Source organism: Castor canadensis, chromosome 1 (genome assembly GCF_047511655.1).
Source record: "Castor canadensis chromosome 1, mCasCan1.hap1v2, whole genome shotgun sequence".
Classification (NCBI taxonomy): Eukaryota; Metazoa; Chordata; class Mammalia; order Rodentia; family Castoridae; genus Castor; species Castor canadensis.
Window position 1 is genome coordinate 145,058,795 of NC_133386.1, and position 13,742 is coordinate 145,072,536.

Sequence of the window (13,742 nt, forward strand, 5' to 3'; positions counted from 1 at the left end):
TAGACTTCAAACCTACATTGATCAAATGAGATAAAGAAGGACATTCCATACTAATAAAAGGGGAAATAGACCAAAAGGAAATAATAATTATCAACCTGTATGCACCCAATGTCAATGAACCCAATTTCATCAAACATACCCTGAAAGACCTAAAAGCATATATAAACGCCAACACAGTGGTTGTGGGAGACTTTAACACCCCATTATCATCAATAGATAGGTCATCCAAACAAAAAATCAATAAAGAAATCCAAGATCTAAAATATACAACAGATCAAATGGACATAGTTGATGTCTACAGAACATGTCATCCAACCTTTAAACAATATACATTTTTCTCAGCAGCCCATGGAACCTTCTCCAAAATAGATCATATCCTAGGACACAAAGCAAGTTTCAGCAAATATAAAAAAATAGAAATAATATCATGCATACTATCTGATCACAATGCAGAAAAGTAGAACTCAACAACAAAAGTAAAGACAAAAAACATGCAAACAGATGGAAACTAAATAACTCATTACTTAATGAAGAATGGATCATCGATGAAATAAAAGAGGAAATTAAAAAGTTCCTGGAAGTCAATGAAAATGAAAACTCAACCTACCAGAACATATGGGACACAGCTACGGCAGTCCTGAGAGGAAAGTTTATAGCCATGACTACATATATTAAAAAGACTGAAAGATCCCAAATCAATGACCTAATGATACATCTCAAACTCCTAGAAAAATAAGAACAAGCAAATCCCAAAACAAATAGAAGGAGAGAAATAATAAAAATAAGACCTGAAATCAATGAAATAGAAACCAAAAAAACCATACAAAGAATTAATGAAACAAAAAGTTAGTTCTTTGAAAAAATAAAAAAGATTGATAGACCCCTGGCAAACCTGACTAAAATGAGGAGAGAAAAAACCCAAATTAGTAGAATCAGGAATGCAAAAGGGGAGATAACAACAAACACCATGGAAGTCCAGGAAATCATCAGAGACTGCTTTGAGAACCTATATTCAAATAAATTTGAAAATCTTAAAGAAATGGACAGATTTCTAGATACATATGATCATCCAAAACTAAACCAAGAGGAAATTAATCACCTGAATAGACCTATAATGCAAAATGAAATTGAAGCAGCAATCAAGAGTCTCCCCAAAAAGAAAAGTCCAGGACCTGATGGATTCTCTGCTGAATTCTATCAGACCTATAAAGAAGAACTGATACCAACCCTCCTTAAACTGTTCCACGAAATAGAAAGGGAAGGAAAACTGCCAAACACATTTTATGAAGACAGTATTACACTTATCCCAAAACCAGGCAAAGACACCTCCAAAAAGGAGAACTATAGGCCAATCTCCTTAATGAACATTGATGCAAAAATCCTCAATAAAATAATGGCAAACTGAATTCAACAACACACCAAAAAGATTATTCACCACGACCAAGTAGGCTTCATCCCAGGGATGCAGGGGTGGTTCAACATATGAAAATCAATAAATGTAATAAACCACATTAACAGAAGCAAAGACAAAAACCACTTGATCATCTCAATAGATTCAGAAAAAGCCTTTGATAAGATCCAACACCATTTCATGATAAAAGCTCTAAGAAAACTAGGAATAGAAGGAAAGTACCTCAACATTATAAAAGCTATATATGACAAACCTACAGCCACCATTATACTTAACGGAGAAAAATTGAAACCATTCCCTCTAAAATCAGGAACTAGACAAGGCTGCCCACTATCTCCACTCCTATTCAACATAGTACTGGAATTCTTAGCCAGAGCAATTAGGCAAGAAGGAATAAAAGGAATACAAATAGATAAAGAAACTGTCAAAATATCCCTATTTGCAGACGACATGATCCTATACCTTAAAGACCCAAAAAACTCTACTCAGAAGCTTCTAGACATCATCAATAGCTATAGCAAGGTAGCAGGATATAAAATCAATATAGAAAAATCATTAGCATTTCTATACACTAACAATGAGCAATCCGAAAAAGAATGTATTAAAACAATTCCATTTACAATAGCCTCAAACAAAATCAAATACCTAGGTGTAAACCTAACAAAAGATGTGAAGGACCTCCACAAGGAAAACTATACACTTCTGAAGAAAGAGATTGAGGAAGACTATAAAAAGTGGAGAGATCTCCCATGCTCATGGATTGGTAGAATCAACATAGTAAAAATGTCGATACTCCCAAAATAATCTACATGTTTAATGCAATTCCCATCAAAACTCCAATGACATTCATTAAAGAGATTGAAAAATCTACTGTGAAATTTATATGGAAACACAAGAGGCCACGAATAGCCAAGGCAATACTCAGTCAAAAGAACAATGCAGGAGGTATCACAATACCTGACTTCAAACTATATTACAAAGCAATAACAATAAAAACAGCATGGTACTGGCACAAAAACAGACATGATGACCAGTGGAACAGAATAGAGGACCCAGATATGAAGCCACACAACTATAACCAACTTGTCTTTGACAAAGGCACTAAAAATATACAATGGAGAAATAGCAGCCTCTTCAACAAAAACTGCTGGGAAAACTGGTTAGCAGTCTCCAAAAAACTGAAACTAGATCCATGTATATCACCCTATACCAAGATTAACTCAAAATGGATCCAGGATCTTAATATCAGATCACAAACTCTAAAGTTGATACAAGAAAGAGTAGGAAATACTCTGGAGTTAGTAGGTATAGGTAAGAACTTTGTCAATGAAACCCCAGCAGCACAGCAACTAAAAGATAGCATAGATAAATGGGACCTCATAAAGCTAAAAGTTTCTGTTCATCAAAAGAAATGGTCTCTAAACTGAAGAGAACACCCACAGAGTGGGAGAAAATATTTGCCAGCTACACATCAGACAAAGGACTGATAACCAGAATATATAGGGAACTCAAAAAACTAAATTCTCCCAAAACTAATGAACCAATAAAGAAATGGGCAAGTGAACTAAACAGAACTTTCTCAAAAGAAGAAATTCAAATGGCCAAAAAACACATGAAAAAATGCTCACCATCTCTAGCAATAAAGGAAATGCAAATCAAAACCACACTAAGATTCCACCTCACCCCTGTTAGAATAGCTATCATTAGCAACACCACCAACAACAGGTGTTGGTGAAGATGTGGGGAAAAAGGAATCCTCATACACTGTTGGTGGGAATGTAGACTAGTACAACCACTCTTGAAACAAATTTGGAGGCTACTTAAAAAGCTAGACATCGATCTACCATTTGATCCAGCAATACCACTCTTGGGGATATACCCAAAAGACTGTGACACAGGTTACTCCAGAGGCACCTGCACACCCATGTTTATTGTGGCACTATTCACAATAGCCAAGTTATGGAAACAGCCAAGATGCCCCACCACCAACAAATGGATTAATAAAATGTGGTATCTATACACAATGGAATTTTATGCCGCCATGAAGAAGAACGAAATGTTATCATTCGCTGGTAAATGGATGGAATTGGAGAACATCATTTTAAGTGAGGTTAACCTGGCCCAAAAGACCAAAAATCATATGTTCTCCCTCATATGTGGACATTAGATCAAGGGCAAACACAACAAGGGGATTGGACTATGAGCACATGATAAAAGCGAGAACACACAAGGGAGGGGTCTGGATAGGTAAGACACCTAAAAAATTAGCTAGATTTTGTTGCCCTTAACGCAGAGAAACTAAAGCAGACACCTTAAAAGCAACTGAGGCCAATAGGAAAAGGAGACCAGGAATTAGAGAAAAGGTGAGACTAAAAAGAATTAACCTAGAAGGTTAATGCACAGGAAATTAATGTGAGTCAACTCCCTGTATAGCTATCCTTATCTCAACCAGCAAAAACCCTTGTTCCTTCCTATTATGGCTTATACTCTCTCTACAACAAAATTAGAAATAAGGGCAAAATAGTTTCTGCTGGGTATTGAGGGGGTGGGGGGGAGAGGGAGGGGGTGGAGTGGGTGGTAAGGGAGGTGGTGGGGGCAGGGGTGAGAAATGACCCAAGCCTTGTATGCACATATGAATAATAAAATAAAATAAAAATAAAAAAATAAAAAACATTAATAAGTATGCATGATAAAATTATTAAAGTACAAATTACACATAAGCAAAGGATTTCCTTCTCAATGCTCACTTCTTTACATCACCATCTCCTTGAACCCAAAATAGCCAATAACAATTTTCTGTGTATATTTTCAAAATTTTCCTATTTACATATTTTACAAGTGTGTGTATGTGATATTTACTACTATAAAATAAATGTAATTTATATAATGTCCTTCAGGTACTTAGTCACATAAAAGTTTCCTTGGGAGCTCATTCCATGTTAATAAGACATAGTCACAGCTATATGAATATATATATACATTACAATAGAAAATCTATAACTATTAATCAGTCCCCTATTGATGAAATCAAAGGAATTTTCCCATTCTTTTGCTGTAAAAAATTATAACACGATAAAAAATAACACAATCTTTCCTACTCTTAAATTGTATAACTCAAAACCTGAATCACTCATTCTCTGCATTTTCTACTGCTTACCAGTCATTTCAAATTCTGAGAACCTCAATTCACTTGATGAACCTTGGAAAAGAGATTTTATCTTCTACTTATAGGTCTTCCTTAGAAATTACTCTTGGTTAATAAGCAAGAAGGCACTTTGGGGGAAAATTCCTATATTAACACACCTTCAAAGTGTTCTTACCTTTTATTTTAGCTGAATCTTTTGGAGAAAACTGAGTATACCAAGGGGCATTCCTACCAACCAACTTTTTGAGGCAAGCTAAGTATGCTCAAAGGTGTTCCTGTCTATCATTTAACCTTTTGAATGTGCTCTAAAACTTTGAGTTAAGCATGTTCAAAGATATGTCCACCATCTTTCCTCCTTGATCTATGAACATAAACTGAATGCACTCCTTAATTGAGCATGCACAGGAATGCATGACCACTAAAATGCTTTCCTAGGTTAATATGTATAAGTTCCCCTAATACAATCTCCGTGCTTCCTTTGTTCAGAGACGGCATTGCTTTGGAAATTACTCCTGTGCATTTCTTACCTGAAGAAGGTAAAATATTTTTCTCCATTTTTGTTTCTTGACCACACTTGCTTTGGCTTTGTGCTTGCAAAGATGTGAACCCATTCTATTTGGTTACTTGACAAGCCTAAACTTAGCCAATAGAAAAAAAATGCTAGGTTAAAGAAAGTATATAAAACTGAGGCTTTTCTTTCAGCAACTTTGCATTTCTCCCCTCTTAGATTTTGTTTACAGGGACTACTTAGTCTTATGTACTTAATTGTTTATTTGTGCAATGATTGGCTTCCTCCATGTATGAGCATAGAGACTGTTTTTAACATTTTTGTAACAGTGTCTAGAACAATGTTTTGCATATACTAATCATGCAAACACTTGCTTAAAATGAACAAATATTTTCCATATGATAGGTTGTAGTAACATAATATTAATAGGAGATACATACATGATAATACAATATATTGATATCAATATTAATATGGTTCACTTATATTACCAATGTCAAATAAATATCATCTTTTTTTCTAATGGTACTGGGGTTTGAACTAAGAGCACTGTGACTGCTATACAGGCCTTCTATCACTTGAACCATGCCCAGGCCTGAGTCTATCATTGTCTAAGCAATGTAATACACATATGAATAGTAACAACACTAGGTATCTCTCTGTATAACTATCTTTATCTCAAACTACTAAAAATGATATGTTTTTCTTATTATCTCTCATGGTTTCTCTTCAACAAAGTTGAAGAACAAGAACGGTTCTGCCCGGAAGCAGAGTGGGTGGGGGTTGGCACAAATAATGTGTACACATGTAAGTAAATGTAAAAATGATAAAATAAAATTTAAAAAAGAAAAAAAAGAAGAAACTGGGAGTCTAACAAATCACTAAATATCACAAGGCAGTAAGTCTCAGAGCTAGTTTGTTTGTTTGTTTGTTTGTTTGTTTCTGGTACTGGGCATTGAAACTAACGCCTTTCCCATACCAGGCAAACATTCTACCACTGAGCTACACCCCAGCCCTCAGAGCTGGTTTTAACATTAGATCACTTAGAATTCAAAATTGTGAGCTTTTGTTCATACAGTCTTATGTCCCTAAAGCACAGTTTTCCTTGCTTGAGCTTTATTCTTTGCCATATGAAATTCTTTTGGTCCCCAAAGGAGAGTAGATTCAGTAAAGGTCAGGTCCCCACGAGGAAGGGAAGAAAGAGGAGCATAGGTGAGCTCAGAAACACCTGTGGGGGAAATATAGCTTCAGCACTTCAACTGGCCCTGAGGATGAAAGACACATCAGGGAATAAGGCTCCCAAAGTAAGGGCTGGGAGCATGGCCAACCCAGAAAATGAGCTTTCATATGTGTGACCTGATTCTATTTCCAGCCATTCATAGCTCAACAAAGACAGGGAATAATACTTCTCTGGTTCTTCCTATGGCTCTTCTGAAAGAGAACTGGAGTGTTACATTACTAAAGGACATTTATAAAGCATGAATGTCAGACAACTGATCAAGAAAGATGTCCCTATTGGACACAGGTAAGGCTCATTTCCAAGGGCCAAATCAACTGGGAAGTCCCTCTCCAGATTCACTTGCCAACTGGACAGGATTTAGGGAGACACCTAATCCTCATTCTACTCCTATGTTCACACTGAGAATATCTCGTTAGTTCCCCTCTTCTCTGGCCCTTCATTTCCTTAGCCTGTATCATATAGTAAGAGACCTAAGGTCACAAATAAAACACTCTATTCAGGATTTTGCTTTTCCCTACTATCTCCTGTCAAGCTCTCTAAATCAAGAAAATTGTCACCGTTGGCACTTCCACAGGATGCATACCTCCTCCAGGTCTTAATTGTCCTCTGGTCAACTCAGGAAAGACTTGTCTCCAGGAAGTGTTCATGAGGCAGAGGACATCAGATCACACTACTTCTTTATGACAATTCTATGGTTATAGAATTTTAGAAGAGTGGACTCCTATTCCTGGGACAGTCATCATAGGATGAGCAAATGGATATTCCTGGGGAATTTTGAGGGGGTTGGTACTGACAAGGAACCCATGAGCCAGCTGTAGAGCATGAGTTTCTGTATCATCTTCCACACCATAGACAGAGCACCAGTTCTTCTTCCCTAGTAATTTCCAAAGATTTTTGGGAAACCTAGCCAGTCCTTTCACTTCTGCTACTTCTTCCTCCCCAATGCTCTTCACCAGCACCGCACACGAAACATCTCTCACAAAATGGGACGTCTAGTGAAAGTGACTTAAAAGGATGTGGTTAGATATGGAGTCTAAAGGAAACTTCAGTAGTAATGCATTTTAGAAAATCCTATATTCATACCATGCTTATTCATCAAAAGTACATATAAGTAGCATAACCTAGACATTGTGCATATTCCTATATAATTCATATATATTAATAATTCATATATTTTTTCATATAATACATATATTATACATTATATGTTATATTATGACATATATAATGGTTTGAAGGAATTTTAGACTAAGCTGAAAAATTCAGGTGTCAGTAGATAATTAAGATACAACCAAATAACTAAAGCATGTTTCAAAACACATAAGAATAACCTTTACAGAAGCATATTTACATATTTACAGAGAAATATGGAAGATGAGAAGTCAGACAGGAGGAGAAGGGAGGACATCAAGAATAAAGGTATATGCAGGGATCAGCAAACCCCAACTCATGGGCCAAGTTTGGCTATCCCTCTCTTTTATATAGTCCATAAGATAAAAATGGCTTTTACATTTTTCAATAGTTTTTAAAAAATTGAAAGAATGGCACCTGAGAATTATAAGATTCAAAGGAACTTTTGAAAACTATAAAGTTTTATTAGAATTTAATCATGATCTTTGCCTAGATATTGTTTACATGCATTCATATTCACATGCATTAGATATTTTGTGCATCAGTTATGTGTATATCATGTATGTATATTAGTTTAGGTATTGAGTAGCAATGACAGAAATCACACTATCCACAAAGCATAAAATATTTTATATATGGTCTCTATTTAGAGCTTACCAATTCCTGGTATAGAATAATGAAAAGAAGCAATTTGAGAAATGTAAGAAGCTCAGCCATGCTGGAGATGAAGGTGTCTAAATGACAAGAAACCAAAACATAAAAAGTTAGGGTGAGACTGTGCTCACCTTGTATCCCTTGCTGAAAAGCCGAATATTCCTTTTTTGAACTTTTTCCTGATCATGGCTTTCAGTGCCATCTCTGCCTTTTACTGCTTGTGTAAACACATTTGCCAAATTCGTTAACTACCAAATCACTTACTGTCTCTAAACTTCAGTTCATCCACTGGCAATATCTAAAGGATAGTAATCATGTCTACCTGACCATTGATGTGAGAAGAAAATGAAAACAAAGAGTAAAATACATAACACAACTATACAGTAAATATTCCCAACATATATTCATAATTTCACATTTATCTTTGTTTTTGCTACTCTAAAACAAATGTAGCTCACTGCAGAATGTTTGGAAAACCACAAAATGAAGTGAAGGAGAAACTTTATCCCACTTTTTACTAGTTGAAGGCAATTATTGCTAAAATTTTACATATTCTTTCAGACTTTTTTCCTCTGCACATATTTCCAAAATTGGAATATTAGTACTTATCTGTATTTTTCTTAATATTTAAATTTAATATCTAAAGTGGCCTTTACACTAAGTTAATAATTGTTCTTGCAAAGTGACCTATGTGGTTGCATATTTGCTTGACTCCTTGGGTCATAATTTACTTAATCACATATGGATTAGTGTTTGTGAGTGTTTGTCACTGTACTGTTACAGCACTGAACATGGTTATGTGTGAAATCACTGTCTATGCCTCTGACACCCTGAGGAGGTTCTCAGAACCATACATGACCACTTTAAGGGGGTTCATACAAATTTTCTAAATCGCTTTTCAGAAAAATCATGCTAATTTATAGCCGAAATCATAAACTCCAAGTTTATGATTAAGTGTGGTCTAAGTTTGATGGGCAAAACTGAATTTCTTCTTTGTTTGCTGATTTTTTTTCTAAAGTTACTTATTTTTACTCTGAGGAAAATTGGATAATTTCATGTGCTCTTCCTCACTGGCATTTTGGATGGATCTTTGTGTGTTCTGTCTTTTGGAGGGACATGTTTTTCTCCTACAACTTACATGATCTCGGCAACTCAGTTATGCAAACTCTTTTTATTATTTGTTGATTTACTGCAACTATTGTTCCAAGCTTTTCATTTGCCTTCAAAGTATATGAGTTGAGTCACACAGGTTAATCTTAATTATATGTGTCTATATAAGTGCAATGTAGTACATCATCAAGGTGAGTAACTAGATTTTTGGTTATACAGGGGTTTGAACTCAAGGCCTCACATTTGCTAGACAAGTAATCTACCACTTAATCCATACACCCATTCCTTTTTATTTTATTTTTGACCACATCTCAAGTGTTTTTCCCAGGATGGGCCAGCCTGGAACACAATTCTCCTATTTACACTTTCCTCCAGCTGGGATTACAAACACGAACCACCATAACCAGATTTTTTAACGAGATTTTTAAAATGAGTTTTTGTAATGAGTGTCAGTAACTTTTACCTGGGATAGCCTCAAACCACAATCCTCCTGATTCTAAGTACCTGAGAATACAGGCATGATCCACTGAACCCAGCTAAGGTGACTAATTTAGGAATTTAACATACAATCACACACTAAGGTTCATACTGAAATGATTAAAACTTAGTAGTAGGTATTTATTGTGTTTGGTTGATAATACACGTTACACACACCTACATGTTGCTCCCATTTCTCCCAGTTTTCCAGAAGAGGGACATCTCTGATAACATGAATATATCCCATTAATTTACTCTCTAGTCTTCATATGTCCCATAACTTGTCTCTGTTTACATATTTTATAATACAGGGGCTGGATTCTCCAATAATACAACAGTAGTTTCTACTTTATGTGCTATTTATTCTATCATTGATTCTTTTGTTTCATTCAAAAACATGGATCAATTTTGTGTATGTGAGCTTGAGCAAATAAAGATAAAATATAATTGCTAATATCTCTAAACATTTTTTGCACAAAATTGTATGTTTTGATATATTTTGTTTTATTTATTTGTTAGTTCTTCAGAGCATTCCAAGTTTAGTGTGGTGTTATATTTAGGAAATAATTTTCAACATTGCACAATGTACATGTGTAGAGAAATCACTTGGCACTCAAAATATGCCAAAATAATTTTATATTTTCATGTATAATTAAAAATCCACCTAAATAGTTCAAAAATTTTTTAAATAAATGAGTATTTTTCTGCACAAATGCTATAACATTTGAATATATTTTGAAAACCAAATTATTCTATAGGACATGATTGGTTATTGTCTTTCTCTTTTGGTTTGGCTTGTTGCTTAATGAATTTTTATTATTTATATTTTTATTAGGTTACATCATTTCATCCATTTTACTATTTACGATTCTTATTTTTTGCTTGATTGACTTCTTCAGGAACATTGATTATTTGTTCCTTTGGTTTCTTTTTCTACTTCTTATTTTTCCTCTCTTTCTGCACTTGTGGAAAAGTCCTACTAATGTAGTTTTTCTCCTTGGCAGAATCAAGTCTGTGCTTTCCTGATTTCTATGAAAATTTTATATCTGTTATTGCAATTTTATTGCATTTTCATAATTACATATGGAAACTATTTTTACACCTTTTCACCAACTACATTTTCACCTCTGTTGCCTACAAAGCTTTTATAGAATATGCTAGGTGTCCTTGTCCTTCATACTATATATTATACCGCAACCATTGCAATTTTATAACTGATTGCTTAAGAGTGTTTAAACTGCCCGGCTCAAGCTTGTAATCCTAGACACTCAGGAGAATCACTGTTCAAGGCCTTCCTGGGCAATAAGTTTCTGAGACCCCCCTATCTCAAACAGTAGCTAGAAATGCTGGTGTGTGCCTGTCATCCCAGCTATTCAGAGAAGCATAAATAGGAGGATCGAGGTCCAGGCCAGCCTGGGCATAAAGCAATTCTCTATCTCAAAAATAATCAGTGTGAAAAAGGCTGGCAGTGTGGCTCAAACCCAAGGCTCTGAGTTCAACCCCAATATAGAAAAAAAAGATTATTTTTAATTATCTCAATCTTCATTTAGCAACAACTTTACAGAGATTGGATAAATATAGAATTTTTTATTTGGTTTAAAATTTCATCTCAGGGTAGGGATGTAGATGAGAGGTTGATTCCTTGCTAGCATGTGCAAAGCCCTGGGTTTGATCCCCAGCATCACAAATAATAATAAGAAGATTTTATTTCTTACTTCTTTTAGTGAAAATTAACTGTTGAATGTTTTCCTTTGAAATCTCACTTTAATAGTCCACATAATTTTTGTTAAAATGTTTAAGGATCTTTTTTTAATTTTCCCATTTTTCAAATAGTTGTATATTGGGTGTATGTACTTACTACTTATTTGTATTAAATGCTTTTTGGTATCTTAATGTTGAGAGTCAATGAACTATGTGAGTACTGACAATTAGTTGTTAATTACAACTTTGCTGGACTAAAGATAAGTGCCTAAAATTCTATCCCATAACCCAACTAAGCAAGAAAGAATGATTATTATGTAATTTGAAGTAGTTTACAGTTCTTACACTGCCTGATGTTGGGGTGGTACATTAAATGATTATAGCTTGTAGGAATCATTTCAGGTCATTCCTTCACATTTTCCTACTCTGAATTCACCTCAAAATAAAATATAAAACAACACACTTTTTCACTGCATACTCTGTCAATTTGTTTTAGAAACTATTAATTTTGGCAATAGGTTAAAAAAAGATGAAAGTAATGATTCTGATTAGAGGAGATAAAAGATAGCTATAAATGCAAATTTTCTATACTTTTTCTATCTGATTCTACTCCTTTCTCTCAGGGCAATACTCATTTAAGACCATAAGTGAGTACCTCAAAATGGATGTGCCTGGAAATATAAAAATTTCTTTTAGAAAAAATGGCTACATTTTTTCTAAAATATGACCTGGAAGTATGACCTAGAAAATAGGTAATAACAATGAGATTAGAGAAAGATAAACCATCTTCCAAATCAAACGTCAGGCACTGGATATGTTTTCTTATGTCTTTATTCTTAGACAACTAAAGACCCTTCCTCTTCCAACAGATCTTGACCTTGCTTCTTTCCCTGACACTTAGGAGGAATCAGAAAAGCAAATCCAGAATCTGATTCTTACAATCAAGAATTTCTCTCCATGACCACTCTGGGGCTTTGTGTTTATATCTATGGCTACAGAAACTGGACAAAAGTAAATGAATTTATTCTCATGAGCTTCTCTTCCATGCCTGCTGAAATACAGTTGTTGCTCTTTCTGGCATTCCTAACCATCTACCTGGTCACCCTGATGGGAAACAGCCTCATCATTCTGCTTACCTTGGCTGACCCCATACTGCACAGCCCCATGTACTTCTTCCTCAGAAACTTGTCCTTCTTAGAGATTTGCTTTAACCTAGTCATTGTGCCCAAAATGTTGGGAACTCTGCTTACCCCAGACACAACCATCTCCTTCCTTGGCTGTGCCACTCAGATGTACTTCTTCTTCTTCTTTGGAGTGGCTGAATGCTTCCTCCTGGCCACCATGGCATATGACCGCTACGTAGCCATCTGCAGTCCCTTGCATTACCCAGTTATCATGAACCAAAGAACATGTGCCAAACTGGCTGCTGCTTCCTGGTTTCCAGGATTTCCTGTAGCTACTGTGCAGACCACATGGCTCTTCAGTTTTCCATTCTGTAGCAACAAGGTGAACCACTTCTTCTGTGACAGCCCACCTGTGCTGAGGCTGGTCTGTGCAGACACAGCCCTGTTTGAAATCTATGCCATTGTGGGAACCATTCTGGTTGTCATGTTACCCTGCTTGCTGATCATGTGTTCCTACACTAGAATCGCTGTTGCCATCTTCAAGATTCCATCAGCTAAAGGCAAGCATAAAGCCTTCTCTACCTGCTCATCTCACCTCCTTGTTGTCTTTCTCTTCTATGTATCCTCAAGCCTCACCTACTTTCGGCCTAAATCAAATAATTCTCCTGAAAGCAAAAAATTGTTATCATTGTCCTACACTGTTGTGACTCCCATGTTGAATCCTATCATCTACAGTCTGAGAAACAACGAGGTGAAGAATGCCCTCAGTCGGATTTTCTACAAAGCCCTAGTCCTCAGAAACCACATTACATAGTCATTCTCTTTCCTTCTTTTTACATGTCCATCAGACTGAAACCCACTGTCCAAATGGCTTTGGAAAGCTCAGTGGAAAGAAAAGAGCACAGAGGTCATTTATACCTATTACTACCTTCTGCTAAATGTCTGTGTCTTCCTGTTGTGGGCATACTATATTCCTATCGGTACCATTGGCATTTTGACACTTTGGTGGCCAATTTATTCAAGGTATTTACTTTGCTAATGGGCATGAATATGACATACATGTCAGACACTATGAAACTGTGTGTAATGTGTACTTGAGGACACACAACAGACAAAACAGGAAAAAGCATCAAAAGTCACAGTGGCCCTTTTTCTTGTTTCAGACCAGCCTGATTCTACTCAGCAGGAAAGGAAAAAACCCTACGATCCATCTAGTGCATACTTCTTGCTTTTTCATTTTA

The 13,742-nt window shown here is 35.6% G+C and overlaps 1 protein-coding gene across 1 annotated transcript; it reads left to right on the forward strand.

The window, feature by feature from the left end:
* The first annotated feature begins 12,382 nt into the window (after positions 1 to 12,382).
* LOC109678613 (olfactory receptor 10A5) lies at positions 12,383 to 13,315 on the forward strand. The gene has a single exon (XM_020154112.2). It carries the CDS (start codon positions 12,407 to 12,409, stop codon positions 13,313 to 13,315), a length of 909 nt encoding a protein of 302 aa, XP_020009701.2. The 5' UTR covers positions 12,383 to 12,406.
* The last annotated feature ends 427 nt before the right edge of the window (positions 13,316 to 13,742 follow it).